This window comes from Tenrec ecaudatus, chromosome 11 (genome assembly GCF_050624435.1).
Source record: "Tenrec ecaudatus isolate mTenEca1 chromosome 11, mTenEca1.hap1, whole genome shotgun sequence".
Lineage (NCBI taxonomy): Eukaryota > Metazoa > Chordata > Mammalia > Afrosoricida > Tenrecidae > Tenrec > Tenrec ecaudatus.
The window spans coordinates 70487380-70510557 of NC_134540.1; the positions used below are offsets into that span (position 1 = coordinate 70487380).

Here is a 23178-nt window from a genome sequence, read left to right on the forward strand (position 1 = left end):
CAGTGCATTGGGTGGAAGGGGTTGGAACTTTGGGTGTGAGCTTGACGTGGGATCTGGTCGTCCCTTGTGCTGGGGCCGGACAAAGCCTAGGGTGGCCCCAGTGATGCCATGGGGCCTGGAACGAGCACCTGGATTTCTGACAGCAGCTTTGCAAGTCTGGGATCCGGGGCAGCCAAACTAGTTCAATTTGCATAAAACTTTAAAAGGAGCTCAAAGTAAGAAATCCCACTAAGTACTGCTTGAATGTTGCCAGGATAGAAGATTTCCTCCTTTGAGCTCAGCTCCCATGTAGGAAATGATTTTGAGTGATAAAGCCTCTTTGGCTCTGGGCAGAAATCCGGTTGCACACTGGGTACTTCAAGGCAGAGTGGTCCATCTAGGGCCCTGAGCACTCTCCTCTCCTGATGGGTGCTATTAAGTTAGGCCCATCCCAGCTGCTAAGAGCCAAACCAAGCTCCCTGCCATCAAGTCGATGCTGACTCATAGCGGCCCTGTAGGATAAGGTTGAACTGTCCCTGTGGTTTCTGAGCCTAATGCTGGACAGGAATAGGAACCTTGTTGTTGTTTATCCTGTGGAGCAGCTGGTGGTTTTGAATTGCTGACCTTGTGGTTGGCAGTCCGATGCGTAACCCACTCTTCCATAGGCTGGTGGGATGAGTCCCTTTTCAAATGTCAGCAAAGAGATGTCCTTCTTCCTAAACAGTGGGGGTGGTGGTGGTCTGAGGAACTGATGATAGTGGTGGGCTTCAGTCTTGTCCATTTTGTCCTGGGAAGATTCTTCTCTCTGTTGGCTACTTTGAATGCATTCCTCTCTCCAGCCCCAAAAGTGAGCAAGATCCTCCCAAGTCTAGCCAGGGTTAGGAGGTTTAGGTTCTAGTCTACAGTTCTGTCTATTCCTCCATTTCTTACCCTTGGCGTGCCACTGGTCTCTACCGGGAGCGCAGTGAGTGAGTGAGACCTGCTGGTGGCTGCGAGATGAGGCCAAGGTTCAGTGCCCCTTGGGGTCTTTGCGTTCTCCTTTAGAACACGGGGGACGGGAGCAAGAGGACCGTGATAGATCCGGGGTGGACTTCTTGCTCTCTGACTTCGCTCCGGGCACCATGTTAAGTTCTTTATATGGTTCATATAATCTATAAAGCGCAACGACTTCATCCTTGCAGCACCCCATAATTAGGTATGTTACTTCCTTTTTTCAGATGAGGAAGCAGGCCCAGAGAGGTTAGGTCATGCAGGGCAACTGGGTGTCACTCAGCATCCTGAGCTTTTGCCGGGCAGGCTCTGCCCTGGTTAACCTGTGAGACTCTCAGGGTGAGGCATGGCACTGATTACTCATTTCAAAATTTCCTTGGGTGACTGCACCATGCACCTAGAGTTGAGAAGTACCGTACCAAACTGAGAGGTCTTTGAGGGCCTCTCTATTGGGCATGCTCTTCACAGGTCAGCAGTTCAATCCTACCAGCTAACTCCGAGGGAGAAAGATGAGGCTGTCTGCTCCTATACCAGGTCACTGTGAGCCAGAATCGACTTGATGGCAGTGGGTTTGGTGTTTTGGTGGGGAAGGGAAAACATTGAGCCCTAAGGATGCTCCCTGGGGGACTCGGGCACACTTCTTTTGGGTGCTCACTGTGGTCACGCCCACGCCAGGCAGCACTAACGGGTAAAGTGCTGAGTGGTAACGGAGTGAAGAGTCCCGCTGAGGAGACGAGAGAAGCCGGATGGAGGGGCTGGCCTCAAACTCACGCCACCCTGGGCTTTGGTTAGCTGTTGAGTGTTGGTCCCAGCCGAGTCAGATGTCGGCTGCTCTGCACAGTGTGCGGCGGGAAGTTTGGAATGGCTTCCATCCAAGCCTCCAGAGCCCACGGGCGGTTGGAAATGGAACCCTGCAAGTTCTCAGTGCAGCCCCGCCTGACTGCCGGAGGATTCCGTGTGGATGTGACTGACATCACCTTGTCTTGCCCTCGGAGGTTCAGCATGCAGTGATGCCTCCCTCCCTCGCTCGCTCGCTTGAGAAACAGCTCCAAGCTCAAAGCAAGTTCAGGGGGGAAAATCTGTTCAATGTTTGTAACTTTGCTCAGCAGACTGAAAACCCAACCTGAAAAAACTTGTACGGTCTGAGCATGAGTCACGTCCCGCCTCCTCTGAGACGCAGAGGCGACACTGCGTCTAAGCGCTGCTCCTGCTCAGACGACAAACGGTGCTGCGTTAGGGAGCTCACACACTTGAAATTGTGCTTTTTACTGCACTTTATACAGTATGGTAACCACAGCTCCAAAGAGTTAGCCATACCAGCCCCTGAGTGCAACATGGCTGAGTCAACGCTACTAACATTTTTGGGGGGAGGGGGTTGTTGGGAATGTGGTTAAAGTGACTATGCAGTGAAATGTGTGAAGTCATTAACCATGCTGAAGGTTACTGCTAACTTGGATAAATCAGAAGCAAGTTGATGGTGACGGCGCATCCAAGATAGTGACGTGCGAAAAGCTGACGGCCTCCAGAGTGATTGCCAAGTGTAATTTTAGGCTTCAGAACCAGTTGTGTGGTTTTCTGTTATTTCTTATGAGAAGAATACGTTCAGTTCAGCAACTGAGGCGTCGTCATCTTGTTACACCAGCCTCTGCTGCAAACCTACGTCTTGCAAACCAGAAATGGGATTTTTTAATGTGTTTTTATTTTTTAAATTAGGTTTTAATTAGGCAGTAAATGTATAAGTACTATCTTTTTAAAAGCTAAAAATGATAGATAAAATCAGTGTCCCCTTTTGAAACTTTATTGATTAATTCCATAGGGTTTGATGTCAAAGGGGCTAATATCTGTGGCTCATTCCCAGTGCCGAGCCAGAGCCATGCCCCGCTGGAGTGTCCTAGTGCCCTCCGGCTTTGGAGGGCAGCACAGCAGCACCGACAAGGCAGAGGCCTGTAGAATCATGCTGTCTCGCCTGTGCTCCTGGCTTGAAATTAAAACATACAGAACCTGTATGTATCTGTAACATATAAAACACACACATACACACACATATATCGGGTCAGTCATGTGCTTCACAGAGCAAAGCTGACTCACCTCACAAACCGTTTATAAGTGGTGGCTATTGGAGAGGCTAAAGCTATAAATTAGTTTAAAAGAGTGTCGTGTTCACTTTTAGTAGGAACCATAATGGCAGCTGCATACTGGACCCACTGCCGTTGAAGTGATTCCGACTGCTAGCTGCCCTACGGAGGGTTTGGAAACATCCTCTTGACAGGAGCACACAGCCGTGTCTGTCTCCCAAGGGGCTGCTGCTGCTATTGCACCACGAACCAGCACTTGCCTGACAATGTTTACCAGAGCCCTCCTTTACCATGAGGGGTTAGCATCGGACGTGGCGGGCAGAGAGCCAAAGGACTGTGTCCAGCTGCTGACAGCAGCTCCGTCCTCTACTTTCCACGCAACGCCGACGTTTTTCCATCTCACCCAGGAAGGCTTCCCTTTGATGAAGCACTTGGAAACAGCCAAAGTGCTTGTGCAGACATGACCACCTTGCCCTGGCACTGAGCGACGGGCATGCACTTGCTGTGAGTGAAGCACGTAGGCTGGCTTTCTGTCAGGCAGGCTGCTTATCTGTGGGAAAGGGCTAGCATCTTCAACCTTATCGTAAGCTTCCTGGATGTAAGTGCAGCTTATCTCTTGTGTGTTCCAGGGAAGATGTCATTCCCCTCGGGGATGGAGACATTAGGACCATGTGCCCCCTTCTATCTATGAGACCTGGAGAATATTCCTATTTCAGTCCCCGCACCATGTCGTTGTGGGCTGGCCCGGATCACTGGCACTTTAGACCTCGGCACAAACGTATGTACTTTCCCGTGGGACTTGGAGAAAAGAGATAGTGTAGGTGCCAGCAGTGCCGCCCAGGAGGGGAACTGTCACCGGCTGCACTTGAGCCCCATCTGCTAAGCTGGAGAAACACCCAGATGAGGTTGGGTGGGCGGTGGGTCTGGCCTGGGATGGAGGTTGGGGTAAGATTTTGTGTCTTCTGAGTGGGAAGTGTGAACATCCAGAGTCGGGAGAGGTGGGCTGATGTCCTTACACTACCCCCTAGTATCCACATGGTCTCAACCAGGTATAGGTGGCATTGATCACCAGGCTGGGGGTAGGGGGTGCACGTCAATCACTGCCCAAGGTCCCAGTAGGCAGGTTTCTAATAGGCTAGGTCCATGTTACATGTTTTGTATTTTGTCTCTGAAAGAAAGGGACTAGTTAGCATTTATTTTCATTGGGTTTCCTGGGACACACGCAGTTGCCCTTTCTGAAGTCATTGTGCACCAGTTGGCTTTGTGAGATATGAGTGATCCAGGCCACAGAGAGGAGCCGTGGTGACGTCTCTGTTCTTTCTGCAGAGCATGCCCCCTCCCAGCCGGAGAACAGGAAGAAGAGCACCAAGAAAGACTTTGAAATCGACTTTGAAGAGGACGTTGACCTGGATGGGTTCTTCCGGAAAACAAAGGTCTGTGCCGTGGCTGTTGGCGGTCGTGCTTGCTCCCGTTGCTCGTTGTACTCCCCGATTTGTTTCTTCTAAATTTCATGACCAGCTTCTCTCTCAGAGGAAACACATGCGTTCACTCTCCCTTGGTCCTGGCAGGGATTGAGGAAGAGCCCCACACTCGGTTGCAGGAAGAATCAAGTTTGCCAGAAGGGGAACAATACCTAACAATGCACTGTTTTGTGCAGACCCCGGGTGACCCAGATGGCACGCTTCGCTGGCTTCTTTCAAGTCAGCTTCCAATGGGTAGCAACCCCACTTGTGTCAGAGTAGACGTGTGTGTCATAGGTTTCCAGCAGCTGGTTTCTGCCGTAGATCGCCAGGCCTTGCTTCTGAGGCGCCCCTGGGTAGACCTGAGCTTCCAGTCTTGCAGTTAGCTGCCGAGTGTGTCGACCACTTGTGACCCCCAGGTAGACGGTAGACTAGTGCTGGCCAACTCTTCCCAATGTTCTTTACCATAGATCGATAGTTAATTTTGTTCATTCTTCTTAAAGATGCCACAAGATTCCTTTTCCTTTGATCAATAGGCTGCTACTACTCTGGCCAAGTCCACTTTGGAAGGCCAGAATTGGAGAGCCACTACCCTGCCGGCAGATTTCCACTATGAGGTCAAGAATCTCGTCCAGCTCTACCTCAAACCAGGCATCCAGGTAAGGCTCCTCCTTGGTTCCATGAAGGCATAGCACGCGGAGGACCAGCAAGTGTATTCTGGTTCCTAGCAACCCTGAAAGATGATGGACTATCATTCTAAGGGGACTGGGGTGGGTTCAGACTTAACACCTTTTTGTTAGCAGTCAAGTACTTGCCATTGCACCCCCGGGACTCCTGTTTATAGCATAGGGGGGCCGGCCAAGGTCTTTGAGGGCAAGGAGAGTATGGGGTAGCCAAGGGACTCCCTCAGGCAAAGCCAAAGGGAGACGTTTCAGGCTAGAGGACCATCAGAGATTGGGAAGCATCTCACTGCCATCGAGCCAATGCTGAGTCATAGCCACCCGCTGTGGGTTTCCGAGACTAAAACTGTTTACGGGAGTAGAAAGCCCAGTCTTTCTCCTGCAGAGCTGCTGGGGGTTTCACACTGCCCACCAGGCAGACCACAGCCGAGCTTGTAACCACTGTGCCACCAGGCTCCTTGCTGGACCCTGATGCCCACCTGCTCAGATGTACTCCTCCCTGTCAGAGTTCATTCTGACTCACCGCGACCCTGTAGGAAAGGTGAGAAGGGTCCCTGTGGGTGTTTGAGGCTGTACCTCTTTCACGGGAATAGAAAGCTTTATCTCTTTCCCCTGAAAAGGTTGATGGTTTTGAACTGCTGACTGTGTGGTTTAGTAGCCCAACAGACTTAAAAAAAATTTACCCCTGGGTTTTATCACCTTACGGAAGTTGTGACTCATTAGTGTGGTGTGTTATGTGTAGCCCACTTCTGAGTCCTCAACATGGTGCAGAAGCCAGCTCCCGGAAACCAGGAAGGTGCTGCCAGTGTGCAGCTCATGTGAGACTGGCAGATTCTCAGGAGGGCCGGTCTCCCTGCAGGGCTGTGTAGATGCAGCACTGCGACCGCGTGGCGTTGCACTGCCATCACTGTGGGTAGCGAGTGCAGGGACCCAGACGGCCGCTCAGGCTGGATTGACTGGAGCATTTGGACCTTCTGTTCACTTGAGTTCCTGGGCTGTCCCAGTCTGTGGTGTTGAGCATACAGACACGCTAGTCTCCTTCTCCTTAGTCCACCTGTCCCTTCGCAAGGTCTTAGGGTGATGTATTCGTTCCCCTGAATTCAATTCTTAGAAACCAGCACTTACATTTTTTTCCTGAACAATATTGTTGACTTAACAGAAGTACTCTTAAAAAACGCCGAGCAGAGATGCAGCGTGGCAGCAGTGGTGGAAAGTGGCCGTGGTCAGTGTTGCTTAGCTCCCGGCAGCAATACAGACTGTGCTCAAGGCGCCGCAGCAGTTAGGCTGAAGGAACTTGATAGCACATCTGAATAAGCCTCTTGGGCTTGGAGATGTGCCTGGTTCAGGAATGAAGCCACATGACATAGACTGGGGCTCTGTCTGTGGCACAAGTCCCCATCCTCTCCCTCCAGCCTCTGCCGTGGCCTGATGGACTGTGTTGCTGTGCGTCCCTGCCCCCTCCCCATGCTGGCTGGGAGCCATAGGGCTTCACCAGTGGACGTGGGGGCAGCAGGTGGCCAGCCTTTCTTCTCCGTCGCTGTTGATCCAGAAGTGCTGGCCATTGGCTGTTCAGCATCGTGGCAGCACAGGCCGTCACCTGCTGACAAATGAGTGGTGGCCGGCATGAGGGTCACTGACTGGGGATGGAACCTGCCTGGAATTCTACCACAGAACTTTCCGTGTCTCTTCGGCCCTTATTTGCAGGGCACTCAGTGGGCCTGGGAGGTCATGTCCACCTTCAGATGTGAAGGGAAGGGTAGAAGAGTCATTGGAGCATTTCACTGCAGGAGCGGGTTTGCTGTTTTGTGTTTGAAAGGCTGGAGCTTGTGTGCCTGAGGAGCCCGTGAGCACATTTCCCCGTGTGCAGTGAGGTAGCCAGGGCCAGCGCTCCCGCCTTCAGCCCTTGGTGCGCCGCCAGGAAGCGCCTGGTAAACCCTGGCACCTTGGCTCCAGGCCACGGGCAGACTCACCACCACTCAGTTTGGGTTTCAGGGCTGTGCCCTTCCAAGGCAAACCTGCTGGTGGAGTGGACTGAGGTGTGTGCCCGGAGGAGCGTGTTGTCAAGGGAGAGGGCGTGGGCAGTGGTGTCCCTGGAGAACCGGGGGAGAACGTGCACTTCTTCAGTGAACACTGTAGTACCCAAACCTCAAGTTTCTTGGGGGAGAGGGGGTTTTTCAAAGGGTAATTAACATATTACGATACACTTTTGTATGTTGTGATATGCTTTCCCTGCCCCAGAGTCACATACTTACCCTCGTTGTAGTTGAAAAGCCTCTAAAGGACCCCGGGTGGCGCTGTTGGTTAGTGGTGGGTTCAAACCCACCAGCCTCTCCTTGGGAGGGAGATGCGGCCACCTGCTCCCATAAAGATGTGCTGCCTCAGAAACTCTTATCTAGAAAAAAGGATAAACTAGATAGGTTGCCATGAATCAGAATCGACTCCACGGCAGTGGGCTTTTTGGAACAACCTGCACATCTTTGAGATGTGCGGCCAATAGCTATTTCCAAGAGAGGAAGCAGACTTGTCCTGTGAGACCCGTGGATGTCAGGACAAGAGAAGAGCCAAGTGTTTCCCCTTGGCCATGTAGGGGACTGCGTGTACCACCTAGGAGTGGGACAGGCTGCCTGAAAATGAAGAGAGTGAGTTTTATGTCAAAATTGATCAGGCTGACGTTCAGACAGCTTTGGGCTTGGCTTTAATCAGCCTCCTAGCCACGGGGTCGGTTCTGAATCATAGCAGCCCTGTAGGACAGAGTAGGAGCCCCAGGGTTTCCAACGAGATGGGCTTGATGGACACAAACCAGCACACCTTTCTCCCAGGGGTTGCCTGGTGGGTTTGAACCACTGACCTTCCAGGTAGCGGTCAGAGCTCCTTGTTTGTCATAAAGGAGTCATTTCCCAGATAAAGCTGTGTGCAGAAGACCTCCCCGCAGCCCCAGTGGAGAAGTAGCAGCTGTGCGCTCGCCTGCGGGAGCTCCTGAGCCGCTACCAGAGGGCGTGTGCAGCTGCAGAGGTCGTTGAGCTCGTGGCTTGCGGGGACCCTCCAATTAGAAATGATCCTACAAGGGCGTTTGAGGACGCTGTTGATGGATTTTCGCCCACTGCTTCCTGGGAGAACGAGAGGCTTTCTGCTCCCCTAAAACATTTGGTCACAGAAATCCGGTAGAGGGCTGTTACTCTGGGTCAGAGTCGACTCGGTGGTGGTAGGTTTGGGGGTTTACAAGGAGATGGATCAGACAAACTAAGATCTGCTTATGCACCCAAGTCCATTCGCTTGTTTTCTAGAAATTGCCTCGGAACTTACTCTTTCTTTCCTTCCAGTTACATAGGGGGGCCCAGGGCCAGAAGGCAGGAACGGAGCAGTGTGAAGAAATTGACGACTATGATTACAACAACCCTAACGACACCTCCAACTTCTGCCCTGGGCTGCAGGTAAAGAGAAGGCCTCCGTCCTCCATCTCCCCGTCCCTCTGGGCCGATGGTGCATGGAGGCCAGTCCCAGTCAGGTGAGAGAGTGACGGGTGCAGGGAGCAGAGCGCAGGTAAAGGCCTCCGTCTTGGCCTGTCTTCCCTCCCGTCGTACATACAAGAAGCAGTCAGCCTAGGGATGGATCCTGTGGCCTCTAGAAAGCACGTCCTCTGTCACTTTGAGATTTCGGAGCAATGCAAAGCACTTAGAGGCACGGCATTCAAAGACACCAGGAAACAGTTCGTTCAGGGCACTGGTGGACCATGTGAACCACAACCACTACTAGACTGAGACGGGAAGGCAGAAGCAGGTGATGCTGGTTCCCCAGTTTGAAAGGGAAGGATAGCAATAGGACGTCCTAGTCAAGTGGGAGGAAAACGTGGAACAAAACTCATGATCATAGCAGAAGCTTGGGTGCTGGTTTGATGGAGGCTGTGTCCCCTAAACACTCTCAGGCCTGGGGCTGACCTCCCTCCATGGCTCAACGATAGGCCTACATGGTGAACAGCAATGCCTGGGAGGTAGGCAGCACTTCGAACAGTCTACATACCAGACGGAAAGGGCAGCATTGGCCTAGGGATAAATCGTAGAAGGCTTTATGAACACAGGGAAGACTCTGCAAGAGTCTGGTTACGCCGTAGAGTTGGCAGTCAATGCCCCCAAGTAAAATGTGTATGATGTGTTTAATAGAAAACCAATGTGCTCTATAAACTTGCACGCAACTCACCATAAAAAGCTAAAATCAGGGAATATAAAACACTTGCGGATTTTGGAAGTTATCTTAGCAGAGCACACAGCAGACATATCACGCCTGGTGTATTGTAATGGAGTGACATTCTGAATGGAATGGGCCTTTGGGAGACCAGCCTTCCTGGTCTGATTTTGCTTCTCATGTGATGAATTTGTACCAAACACTCCTTACCCCCCTAAGGGGCTTAGTTTCAATCATCTTAGATAGTCATGAACCCAGTACTAAGATCGCCAATGCAGGTAACAGAAAGCAGGGGAATGTTAGGCCTCGTCTGCGTCCCTGTGCATGTGGGGGAGGGAGAAGTCCCGGGAGAGCAATGCTTTCACTTCATTTTCTGATTTGGAGGAGGCTGTTAGGTTAGTGCCAATCCAGAGTGCTCTCTTCAACTTTAGCCTGCTCCTGGGAAGCCAATGAAAAATGAGTAGCAAATAATAATTAAGACAATTCATTTTCTCTTAATAAACTTAGAATCCCCTGCAGAGCCTATTAAAAATCCAATTCCTGTGCCCACCTCCAGAGGTCCTGACTCCCCCAAGGGATGTGGCTTTCTCCTAGGCTCTCGGGCGATGCGCAGGCCTCGGGTCTGTGGGCCACTCTGGGGGGCGCTGCTGGGCGGCTCCTGTGCTCTCCTTGAGTGGGGTGCTGCTGAAGCAGTGCTTCATCTCTCAGGGGCAGGAATCTTTTTGGCCAAATGGAATCCTAAGTTGGTCACAAGTTTGGCAGGTATGATTATTAAATTCTTTGTAACCCCATTTCTAGAGACTTGAAGGTGGATGACAGCTACTGCCCTAGTTGGGTTTATTTAGGATGATAACTAGCAACTCAAAGTCCGTCCCAAGCTTGATTCACTTGATGAACTATCGGGTGGCATCTCCTTAATGCGGTCGAAGACATATCTAAGCCCTTTTGGACAACTGCTAAGCTTTTAAATGCTCTTTCCTTGCCCAGGCTGCTGACAGTGATTATGAAGAGCCGGATAACTTATTTGTCGGACCAGCTGGGGCCTTTGACCTTACAGCTTACCCTTGCCAAACACCTAAGACAGTGGCAGAGAACAAAGATGCTCCCGAGACCCAAGAAGTCAACATCACGACCTATGGGGAGTCCAATCTGGTAGCGGAGCCTCAGAAGGTAAGGGCAGAAAGCTGAGAAGGACAGCCTTTGCCTCAAGCCAGCCTCCACTTGTGTTTTCCTTAAGCGGCTCTCTAAACAGCGTTCTTCAACAGGCTTCAGGGAGCAGGCTGATGCTAATTAGGTTTCCCAGCACTGGCCACTGGCCGAATCCACCTGTATGTAGATCAAGGCTGCAGGCAGAGAAAATAAGTGTATGCTAATTGGGTAAGGCTAGCTCTTTGACTCTGGAGAACCTTGGCCAGATTGGATTTGTATGAAATTAACATGCATTAAACATCTACGTTTTTCACACTCAGTGAACGGCTGGACGCTTTCCTCTGTGAGGATATCTCAGTCCAAAAGTGTTGCTATGAAGTCATAGAGACGTTTACACAAGCTATCAAAACATGGAGTTTTTATTTCTAGCACATAGTCCATCTGGGTAGGTGGTGTTTCCGTCTCTCTTACGCCCCAAGGGTTCAGTTGATAGCATATCAAATGGATAGTGTTGACACCCTTGTGTCCCTTCCAAGGTTCCCCAAGCTCAAACATTTCGGAACAACAAGGAGTCTGAAGAAGCAAGATCAGGGCTGGAGGTTTTCCAACAGAATTCTTATAGGGCAACCCCTAATGCCCTCCAAGAATGAACAGGCGCATTGTTGCGATGGGAAGAATTCCTTGGTGGAACTTTCCTGGCCTTTCTTCCCCGGAGCAGTGTGATTGTCTTCGTTCTTAGTCATGTAGGCCCTGGGATCATTTCTGTGTCCCTTGAGACCTGCTGTCAAGATGGATTACCCCTTTGGCATCAGAAACAAAACCAGTCACCATCTCCTTCTGAGCTGACTCTGCCCTGCAGAGCCCCTGGGAAGTCACTGTGCTGCTTGGCTCTCTCTTTAAGGCACCTTGAAACAGGTGTGCATGTGTTACTGAGACGCCTTGTCCACAGCCATCCTCTGATCATTGTGCATGTGGTCAGCTGGAACCCCGTCTCAAGTCTTTCTGACTTACCTGGAATTCTGCGTTTGCCTTAAAGGATGGAGAGTGCACTCGATCAAAAAGAAATTTGATTTGAGATGAGGGATTCTAATCGAACGTGTAGAAAGATAGCTCTTTAACTCCTTGCTGTAACTTGGATTTTTTAACTCCAGGCGGTTGCTCCGTGTGGTAAGTTGAAGTGTTAGAGTCTAATGTGCGCACGTGCTTCCTTTTTCTTCCTCACACACCGACCTCAGGTAAATAAAATTGAAATCCAGTATGCCAAGACCGCCAAAAAGATGGACATGAAAAAGCTGAAGCAGAGCATGTGGGGTTTGCTGACGAAGTTCTCAAAGCAGCCAGCAGATGCAGAGGTACGGGGTTTCTAGATGCTCCCCCCCCTTGGTGGGGCATTTGAGTGGCCGGTGTGCGGGGCCCGAGAGGGCTTTGATTAGGAGGTAGCTCAAATACCGAAAGATCTGAAAGGTCAGTGGACCTGGAATAGGAATGGATGGGTTAGGTCACACAGAAGACAAGAAAATGGACACTTCAGACTTGCTGACAATAAAAGACAAATGAAGACAAGTTTATATTGCTTAAAAATAACAGTAGTTTTAGCTATTACACTAAGGTTTTGGGGTTTTTAAAAATAATTTTATTGGGGGCTCATACAACTCTTATCACAATCCATACATCAACTGAATCAGGCATGTTTGCACATATGTTGCCCTCATTCTCTTCTAGGCATTTACTTTCTACTGAGCCCTCGGTACCAGCTGTCCCCCCCCCCCCACAGCCCCGACAGACTGTACATTGTTATTATCTTCATCTCTCGCACCGACCGCGGTCTCCTTCCCCCATGGTTTCTGTTGTTCTTCCCCCTGGAGAGGGGTGTGTGGTTATGTGTCGATCGTTGCGATCGGTTCCCCCTTTCTCCCTTCCTCTTCCCCCTACCCTTCTGGCATCACTATTGCCACTCCTGTTCCTGGATTCTGGGTGTCGTGAGCTCCCATCTCTTATCTATCCCTGTGTACATGTTCCGGTCTAGTCTGAATTGGGCAGCAGCACTGGGGTCATGGTAGTGGGGGGTGAGGAAGCCTCAAGGAACCAGAGGAATATAGTGTGTTTCATCGTTGCTTTCCTGCACCCTGGTGACTCATCCCTTCCCTGTGGCCCCTCTGTGGGGAGATTGTTACACTGTCTGCTCCAACCCGCCTTCGTTCTCAACAATATGTTTTTGTTTGTTATGTGTCTGCTGATGACTATTACGCGGTCCCTATGGCCCCTCATGATCGCACCGGCCTTGTGCTTCTTCCGTGTGGACTTGTTGCTTCACTGCTGAATGGTGGCTTGTGTGACTTCAAGCCTTTAAGATCCAGACGCTGTATCTTAATAGCCGGTCAGTGCTTAGATTAAGAAAGAAAACTCTTGTTCACTGCTGGTAGCAACTAAAGTTCAGAAGCATATTAGATGTGCATCTCAGGTGCCGTAGGGTGTTTTATCCTTAGATTCATCATTCTGATTTGGGGAATGTATTCCAAAAAAGTAGTGTGTGCATCCATCTGTAGATACACATACATGATGCTGTCAGATGGTCTCTCCTTCCCAGCAGAGAGATGACCTTCATTAAGTGTAGGTGGGACCCCGGTGGCGTTCATTGTCGGTGAGATTAAGCACCACTCACTCCTCAGGAGAAAGATGGACTTTTTACTCCTGTGAAGATTTGCAGGCCGGACACCTCCGGGCCAGTTCTACTCTGTCTCCTCTTGCTGCTGTAAGTTGGAAGTGACTCCATAGCAGTGCATTTGGTCTGCACGTTGCCTTCACCCTACGTTGGTAAAGGTCCGTGTCAGTCCAAGACTGAGGCACTGAGTCCCTTTGTGTCGAAGCTTTTTCAAAAATAGAGAAAATGTCCTTATCATTCAGGTGCAGATTTTTCTGGTTGGAGCTACGACTTTGTACGTTGTTCTCACAAAACTGAGCTGGCCCTGAATGTGTGAGCTGTAAACGTCTTCTTTCTGCTAGGCAAACCACAATGAAGCGGACAAAGAAGGGGATCCGGCGGAGGGGGCTGATGAGCAGCTGTTCAGTGGGATCACGAAGGACCTCAAGAGGAGGTGCGTGCCAGCTGGGCGGGGCTTAGGCTAGCGTCTCCTCTCCTCTCTTCTCCCCCTCCCCTCCCCTCCCCTCCCCTCCCCTCCCCTCCCCTCCTCTGGGCTTGGCTCAGCATGCTTTGCTGGAGGGCTGTGACCGCCCCCTTCCACACACCCTGCTGTCTGTGTGGCCAGTTTCATGTAACACTTTATCACTTGTTCATTGTATTCTCTGTGTTGGTGAAGCGGACCAGTGAATGCAGACCAACCTTGTTACTTTAAACAGCCTTTTTTCCCCCTTTCATTCCAGTAACTGAAACAAAACAAAAGACTGTTTAATTCTAAATAAGAAACTGGAAAAGCCTGCTTTTAAAATGCACCTGGAGTATTCCACTGTTTTTTCATTTGCTTACTCACTGTATATGTATATTATTCATACTCGATGAAAGAGCCTTTGTTCTCAGAATTGAAGTGGGTGAGCGTAATGCTTGTCTCTTTGCTTCACAGCCTGCCGCCCCTCATGTCCCAGAACCTCTCCATACCTCTGGCCTTTGCCTGTCTCCTACATTTAGCCAATGAAAAGGTAGGTGAGTCTGGTAAGCATGTGAGCATTTCCTAATTGAGTCTTCCGGTTGGATCTTTTCATTCGATCTTGCATGAGCGACCTTAACATTGTTGTTAGGTGCCGGGAGTGGGTTCTGACCCGTGGCAGCCCTGGGTGCCATGGAACACGGTGCTGCGGGCCCGTGCCACCCGCACAGTCGTTGCTGTGTTTGAGCCCCTTGTTGCAGCCGCTGTGCGGCTTCACCTTCTCCAGGGTCTTCCTTTCTGTGGCCGACCCTCCGAGATTCCCGCCTCCAGGACTGCTGCTCCTGAGCGCGTGTCTAACGGATTGAAGCACAGGCTTGCCATCCTCACTGCGAGGGGCACTCCTTCTAGGACGGGTGCGTTCACCCTTCTTCGCCAGCACCGTCATTCAACACATCAGTTCTGTAGTTGTCCTTATCCTCTGTTGGCGTGCATACACGGCCATGGAACGCACCACGGTTTGGGTCATGCAAACCGTCATCCTGAAAGCGTTATCTTTGCTCCTCAGTACTTGGAAGAAGACCTTCGCAACAGCTTTTCCCAGCGCAGTTCTTTCCTGGACATCCTGACCGGCTCTTCCTTGAGATTGATTCTGAAGGGAAGTCCTATCGTGAGACCATCACCATCATTTCCATACTTTTTAGAAAATCATTTTTGGCCATATTTTCCAACTGCTGATGCTTTCTTCTTGTGTCCGACTTTTGCATTCCAATCACCAGCCATTATCAGTGCATCTTGAGTACATGTTTGATCAATTTCAGACTGAAGAACTTAGTAAAATTGTTTGATTTCTTCAGATTTGGCTTTAGAGTTTGGCATGTACGTTTGAATAGCCCTATCAACTGGTCATCCTTGTAGGCGTGTGCACTTCAAGATCTCACAGTATTGTTTTCGATGATGACTGCAGCTGTTTCTTTGAGTTTGTCATTCCTGGCATGGGAAGCCATATGACTGTCCAAGTCAGAGTGCTCCAGCCAGGGTCATTGCAGCTCGGTCATCCTAGGATGTCAATCTGTCTGCATTCTGCTTTGATGGATTTTTGATGACTTGCACTCCGTGTGCTCCCCATCCCAGTTATTTTTGGATGTTTGCAGCTGTTTCTTACAATTTTTAGTTGTGTCCCAACAGCAAATGAAGTTCCTACATACCCGCTCCCCTGCGTCGTCTTTAAACTTGACTCTGCTTCGAGGAGGTAGCGTTGCCAGTCTTCTCTTGTAAGCCTCCCCCGAGGGCTCCTCTTCCAGCACTGGGGCAAGCAGCGCTCCGTCACAGCTCATAGGCTTGCAGTGTTTTCCTGCTCCAGCTTCCTCTGCGAGCCCTGCTCTTCCTCGTCCACCATGGTGAACCTGCTGCTGTTGGAAATACTGGTGACAGGGCTTCGGCAGCACATAACTGGTATTGCCAGCCGACAGGCGAGTGTGGGGATTACCTCCTAGATCATCTTCAATAAACGCAGGAAGGTATGCAGTACTTTCCATCCAAAGCATTGACCACGCTCCTAGCAGTCACTTAGAAAGGCCATCCGGTGTGGTTCCCAATGGAAATAATGAAGAGGACTCAAACTGTAAATTTTAGCAGAGCCAAAAGACGCACTAGAAAGAATGCAGAGTAGATGTTGAGGGTCAACTCAGGAAACCTTACCTCTGCTGCAGAGGAGTGGGGCGGGTAGTTTTTGGTCACATTTGGCAAGCAGTGCTTCTTAGTGGCGCTTACCCCTGGAAGGACTGGGGTGGCAAATGCAGTGGTTATGAGTTGGACTGGAAGCCACAAGGTCAGCAGTTTGAATCCCCCAGCTGCTGCGTGGTAGAATAAGATTTTTTGTGCCCATGAAGATTTACAAACTTTGAAACCCCTGTAGGTGGGGAAACCATGAGTCAGAATCAACTTGGTAGTCTGTGGCTTTTGTTTCATTTGGAGGGAAATGGTGACCGGGATTGGAGAAGAGTTCCTGGGTGAGAATGTCGGTAAGCGTGTGTGAGGCAGGAAAGCCTGAATAAAGAGGGAAAAGAGCAGGTGGCTGTCCTGGCCATTGCAAAGGGGTGAGGTATCAAGGGAGTGAGGAGGGGGGACTGGAGGAGAGCCTTGGGTGCCAGGTGCTACTTCGGGGTGGGTCCCTGTGCCTTGTGAGGTCCCGGCAGCTCTCGGTTCCAGCTACTGGATTAGGCTGTGCTGCCCTTAGCCCCTTCAAGGCAAGCAGCTTAGTTCTTGAGCCTTTTATTCCAAAAACACTCCCTGCTTTCAAGTCAGTGATGACCCCTAGTGCCCCTACAGGACAGATTCCCATGCTGAGCTGTTACGGCAGCAGGAAGCCGCATCCCTCTCCCTCAGGACTGCTGGTGGCTTTGAACTGTTGCCTTTGGGGTTCGCAGTCCGGCGTGTAACCACTACACCGCCAAGGCTCCTCTGGGCCTTTCATAGATGGGGGTTATTATAGGAACCAGCTGAGGTTTGGCTTTTGCTAGTTGTTTTTTTCCTTCCCTGTGATTAGCAAGTATTGGAAACCAGCGTTATCATCTGTCTTAGATTATCTAGTGTGGCTACACCAGAAGTAGCACAGGACATGGTTTTAACAGACAAGTTGCTGCTTCACCGTTTAGGGGGTGGTTGTTAGGGACCCGCGCAGACCAGCCCCACGTACAACAGAAAGAAACACCGCCCACTTGTTATGTTTGAGCCCGTCTCTTCTGAGGTCTCCCTCTTGCACTCTGCCCCTCTGCTGTCCTTCTCCAGGGCCTGGCCTCCCCTGACAACATGCACAAAGTCCGTGAGATGAAATCTCACCATCTTTGCTTCTAAAGAGCATCCTGCCTATATTTCTTCCAAACAGATATGTTTGTTCTTTTGGCCATCTGTGGTACTTCAGTTTTCTTCACCCGACACCATACTTGAAATGCATGGATTCTTCTTTGGTCTTCCTTATTCTAGTTCCAACTTTCACATGCATGTGAAGCGATGGAAAATGCCATGTCTTGGGCCAGGCACACCTTATTTCTCAAAGAAACGTCCTTCCTTTTCAACATTTTAAAAAAGTCTTTTTTTTTCAATCGTTTTATTAGGGGCTCATACAACTCTTATTACCGTCCATACATACATCCTTTGTGCCAAGCACATTTGTACATTCATTGTCCTCATCATTCTCAAAACATTTACTCTCCACTTAAGCCCCTGGCACCAGCTCCTCATTTTTCCCCTCCCTCCCTGCTCCCCCCTCCCTCATGAACCCTTGATAATTTATAAATTATTATTTTGTCATATCTTACACTGTCCAACATCTCCCTTCACCCACTTTTCTGTTGTTTGTCCCCCAGGGAGGAAGTCACATGTAGATCCTTGTAATCGGGCCCCCCTTTCCAGCCCACCCTCCCTCTACCCTCCCAGTATCACCACTCACACCACTGGTCCTGAAGGGATCACCCACCCTGGATTCCCTGTATTTCTGGTTCCTATTTGTACCAGTCAGTGTCCATCCTCTGGTCGAGCCAGACTTGCGAGGTAGAATTGGGATCATGATAGTGGGGGGAGGAGGAAGGATTTACGTATCAGGCATCATCAGAATGAAAAATCTTACCGTAGTGAATGAGGGGGGGCAGAGTGGAGACCCAAAGCCCCTTTGTAGACCACTGGAGATCCCATTACAGAGGGGTCTCGGGGAGGAGACGAGCCAGACAGGGTGTGATGTGGTAGCGATGAAAAATACAACTTTCCTCTAGTTCCTTAAAGAGGTCTTATGCAGCACAGTTACCTAATGCAACTCGTCTCTTGATCTCTTTGCTGCTGCTTCCGTGGGCCTTGATTGTGGATGCAAACAAGACAAACTGACAATTTCAATCTTTGTTACATTGAGTAATCGTCCATACTGAAGGCTACAGCCCTTGATCTTCATCAGTAAGGGCTTCCAGTCCTCCTCTCTTTCAGCAGGCAGCGGTGTGCTGTCTGCATGTCATTGCAATGAGCCATGTTCTTCTTCTAGTCCAGCTCCTCGGATCATTGGCTCGGGGTACAGATGGAATAAGTGTGGTGAGAGGATACAACCCCGACACACGGACCCCTTTCCTGATATTTAAACTATGCAGTACTCTCTTCTTCTCTTTGCCTGGGTGCCACAGATCCCAGATGAGCTCAGTGGAGTCCCCATGGCTAGCCATAGTCTGAGGCATTTGTAGTTTAGGAAGTTAGAATTCCAGATTCAGAGTGTGGCCCTTGGGGAAGACTTTCTCTGTCAGCTGTGGCTAAAGGTCCTCCTCTCCTTTCGACATCTGTAGGTCCAGCACCCCTTTGAGCTAACTCTGCATGGGTCTTCCCCGAGACCTAGGGGCGTCACAGTGCAGGGACCCCGTGTCGAAAGCACACACTCCACTCTTGACTCTCCTCCCTTGGTGATGGTAGGTCACTCTACTCTCTGCTTGTCTTTTCCCTCCTGTAATGACCTGTAAGGTAAGTGGTATCGCAGGCCATGCCCCAGGGAAACTTCCCTTCCTGAAATCAGGACTGACCAGATTAAGAGTGCCGCATCACATCCATATTCCTCTTGCTGGCTTCTTTCTCCGGGGGCGGGACTGGTGCTAAACCACTGAGAAGCACAGCGCAGCCACGTTGACGCATATTTGGGGGAGCACAGCTCATCAATCATGCAGATTGTAACTTTCTCTCTCTCCATGGGACAAGCCTCATTCTTGGTAATGACCAGCTTATTCACGTGATGAGAAGTTGGCTGTGGCTCGTCTCTCAGTAAACTGAAGTTCATATGTATCTTGTTCTTCCCTCAGAACCTAAAGCTGGAAGGAACAGAGGATCTTTCTGATGTTCTGGTGAGGCAAGGGGAGTGAGTTCCCTGCAGAGTGGATGGCACCGGACACTCACCACTTTCTCAAGGACCAGGACACCTGCTGTGGCTGGAGGATGCAGAAGGCTTGTCTTGTCGCCATTGAAGTGCTCGCGTGCTCTTTCCTTCTCTGTCACAGCGCTTTGACTCACTGTCCTTGATCACAGTTTCTGCCCTGTCAGGACCACTGGGAAGGAGGGAGGGTCAGAGGTAGGAGAGGGCAAGAAAACGTGTCCTGACTATGAAAACCTGTACCCATCCTGTGTGTCCGTACGCTTTCATACTGTCATTCTCCTTGTAGAAGGGACTTAATGTCACAGGGATGCCTAATGTATGCACGTTTACATGAACATGGATGCACACCTGGGCATACTTACGTACCCGTGTAAATGCACACACACTGTATTTCCGGTGTGAGGACTAGGTGGTCTGTTTACTGCATGGCGTACCCACGTGTCAAGGTAAGGCAGGAGATGTTCTTATGTATCGTGTAGGAATGTGGAGGAGGAAGAAGTAACTGCAGCCGGAGATTCACATCCCAAGATTAGACCACTATTTCAGGGCCTTGGAATTCTGCTACATGGTGTTTGTCTTCGTTATTCCTGACCCACTATAACAGAACTACCACAAGTGGGTCGCTTCAACAAACTTAGTCTCAACATTGAGGAGGCTGGACCTTCTGAAGTCAGAGTGTCTGCTCCAGGGCACGGGGGAGGGAAGGGGGGACTCTCTCTAGTTCCACGGGAAGAGCCATGGCTCCTTTTGACATCAGACCTTCCGTCACCAACCCACAATAAATGTGTCTGTCTGTCCAGACATTATGTGTCTTTGCATCAGTTATTGCCTGGATCTAGGAGGTTCCCAGCAGAGGGATCCCAGATGGAGGATACTCCACTCCTGCTCTTTTTTGGTTCTTCGGATCGGCTCACTTATTTACTTTCTTAGATCTCACAAAAGAATGGCTCCAAGATACATGTTCCTGATGGTCTCCTGCCTTTATGAACATCCTAGAGATTAGGGTGGACAACCCAGCGTAATTGTGCCAGCTCACAAAATGGAGGATAATTACCCAATATTTCAACTCATGGCCCAGTCAGGGTGACACACAATTTTAGGGGGCACAGTTCAACCCATAGCAGCGCAGGTACTAATTAAGTGCTGAGTATCTTCTGTGGATTACCAGCCTTCACAGTAACCCTATGAGAACGTCATTATTCCCATGTTAGAGATGAGAAGTATACAAAAGTACGGCAACTTGCCTGAGGACAGACATCAAATGAACAGGTTGGCCTTGAACCCTGTAATCTGCCTTTGTGTTCTTACTCTGTGTGCAGCGGAATCCGATGCTCAAGAATGAAAAGCAAAGATGAGAGATTCCTGTTTCCCCGCAGTCATTGCACACAGCTGTGTTGAATTCGTCCCATAACATGAGGGGAACCGTGTCAAAATGACCTAGCTGCAGAGTAGGACGGGGCAGTTCCCACTAGGCTGCACTCACATCAGACCCAGCTACAGGTCAGGGGTCGGGCCACCCTCACGCCAGGCTGGCTGGCTATCAACTTGGTAACACACTCAGAAGACTGAACTCGGCGGTCATGTTTCTCGGTGAAGGGATGCAAACCAACCAGCTGCAGGAAGAGCAGGGCCAATGCCGGGAGGTGGTCGAACACGGAGTTTCTGCCTATCCTTACCCTGTCTTCTCTTCCTTTCTCTTTGATCTTAAGGGCTTGTCTCTGTCTTCCATTGTTTGTCATCAAGAGGAGGGAATTCAGCTTGGGTGACTCAATGTGATTCTTAATCAGATCACCAACACTCCTTAAGCCCTGTCATGCTTCCCCTCCGCCCTCAGACCCGCACCACTCCCTAAGCCACCCTGTCTTGGCCGCTCTTACACGTTCGTGGGAAATGCGCATTATGAAAGACCTGCATGCATTTCATTTTTATTTTATTCCCCAAATCACATGCCAACAGTGTAATGCAGTATAGTTTGGGGCACGGAGAAACAATCCGTTCAGAGTCCCTCAGTGCAAGATGAATTCTGAAATTGAAGCAAGAGCAGACATCCAGTTTATGGTGAAACATGGGTGGGAGAATGGTGAATTTGTGCTTTAATGAAAAGTTTATGGGGCCACTATAAAGGAATCACTCATTTGCAAATGGGTAATTTGTTTTAGGAAGGGATGAGATGATGTTGAAGATGAAACCTGAAACAGCAGGCCACATAATTAATGAGTGAAAAATTAATTTTGCTTATCCTCCAAATGAAGGGGATGGGCGACTAGCAGCGAATGGTAGCTTACACAGTTCTGACGGGAAATATTCCAGTTGAGTAAACTTTCTGCTTGATGGTTCCCAAAATGTTGGACCAGATCAGCTGCAGAGAAGAGTAGAACTTTCCATGGATATACATATACATACATATATATTTATACTGGATACACTCGAGTACAAGCTGATGCTAATATCAGCTGAGGCACCTAATTTTACCACAAAAACTATTAAAAATGTGTTGAAAAACTCGACTTTTACACAAGTATAGACCGTGTAGATATAAATTGTGACGTGGGTAAAGATCACAGGGCATCCCTAATAAAATGTAAAAAAAGAAAAGAGGAGAAAAAAATGATTAGGGCAAAGACTCTACAGATGTGCTTTATACAATTGATGTATGTATATGTATGAACTGTGATAAGAATTGTATGAGTCCCTAATAAATTGTTAAAATTAAAAAAAAAAAAAAGATCACAGGGCAGATCATGCGCTTTACCTTCAACAACCCAGACACGCTTGTTTCACCTCGTTCATTGTGATGCCTTCCATCTAACTTCACTTCCCCAACTTCTCCCTTGTTTCCATTTCTTCTTACCTACCACTTCTCAACTTTGTCCCTGGGTAAATTCTGCCCCTTTTTAAAATCTCAAATGAGCAGAGAACATGAAGAGATATTTCACTAAAGACAACCACTCAAGCCAGAAAACATGAAGAAATGACCACAATCATTAGCCATTAAGGAGATGTAAACAGCAACGGGCCATCCCCTCTCCCCAGCATGAGTAGCAGTTAGGAAACAAGTGCTGGTGAGGGGCAGCAGGCCTGGGAGCCTCCCACCCTGCCAAGAGGACTGGAGCATGGAAACAACCACTATGGAACATGGGTGTGTGTGTGTGTTGGGGGGTGATTTCTCAGAGAGTTGAGAGCAGGGAACCAGTGGAGAGGTCTGAGGGACTGGCCTCAGTCCCAACTGTGTGGACAGCCCCCCTCCCCCCAGAAGAATTCATTCAAAGAATGGCACTGGAGCTACAGCTCCGGGAGAAGGACATGTCTGATCAGAGCACACGGGAGCAAATGAAGGGGGAGGAAGAGAGAGTGGAGCACATCCTGGCCCACCAAGCCTTAAGAATGATATGCCTGCTCGGGGCAGCCAATGCACAGAGAGGACCAGGTGGCCAGCCCCACTATGAGACACGGCATCCCTCACTGACCCGTAGTGTTATGGGGGACAACACTGGAGACAAAATGTGGGAATTGTGCCCGATCTGACCCCACCACACAGACAAAACACTAAGGGTGTGCAACAGAACAGCAAGGGGAGTAGAGCAATGAAGTCCCCAGGGAATACCAAAAATAGACTTTGGGGCCAGGGCGTGACACCCCATCAGACTCAACCAGAAATCACTCCTAAAGGTCAACAAACAGACCTTGAACTATTTATAGGCTTTTTTGGTGTTTTTTTTCCCTTTGTTTTGCTGTCTTATTTTTGTGGATATTATCTCTGCATGTCTATCTAGATAAGATAGGCGGGACAAACAATCTGGAGAAGAAGACAACGGGACCAACAGTTCCAGGGAAACATGGGAGAGGGGGAGGCAGGGGAAAGGAAGTGGGTGCTTAACAAACCCCAAGACAAGGTAAAAACAAGTGATCTAAAGTCAATGGCGAGGAAGGTGTAGAAGGCCTGGTAGGGCTTGATCGAGGGCAATGCAACCGAGAGGAATTCTTGAAACACAAATAGTGGGACAAGAGGAAAGTAAAAGAAAATAGAGGAAGGAACTAGGAGGCAAAGGACATTTATAGAGGTCTAAATACAGGCATGTACATATGTAAATATATTTATATATGACAATGGGGAGATAGATCTATGCTCATATACTTATAGGTTTAGTATTAAGGTAGTAGATAAACTTT

The 23178-nt window shown here is 49.6% G+C and overlaps 1 protein-coding gene across 1 annotated transcript in view; it reads left to right on the top strand.

Annotated features, from left to right (window-relative positions):
* The window catches only part of NCAPH (non-SMC condensin I complex subunit H), a 36819-nt gene extending 17017 nt beyond the window's left edge, over positions 1-19802 (top strand). The window contains exons 10-18 of the mRNA XM_075563168.1: positions 3674-3822; positions 4371-4477; positions 5041-5163; positions 8505-8615; positions 10351-10533; positions 11748-11864; positions 13516-13607; positions 14091-14166; positions 18938-19802. Coding sequence (XP_075419283.1) covers positions 3674-3822; positions 4371-4477; positions 5041-5163; positions 8505-8615; positions 10351-10533; positions 11748-11864; positions 13516-13607; positions 14091-14166; positions 18938-18997 — 1018 coding nt within the window. The 3' untranslated portion in view covers positions 18998-19802. The remainder of the gene's footprint in view (positions 1-3673; positions 3823-4370; positions 4478-5040; positions 5164-8504; positions 8616-10350; positions 10534-11747; positions 11865-13515; positions 13608-14090; positions 14167-18937) is intronic.
* Positions 19803-23178: the final 3376 nt, after the last annotated feature.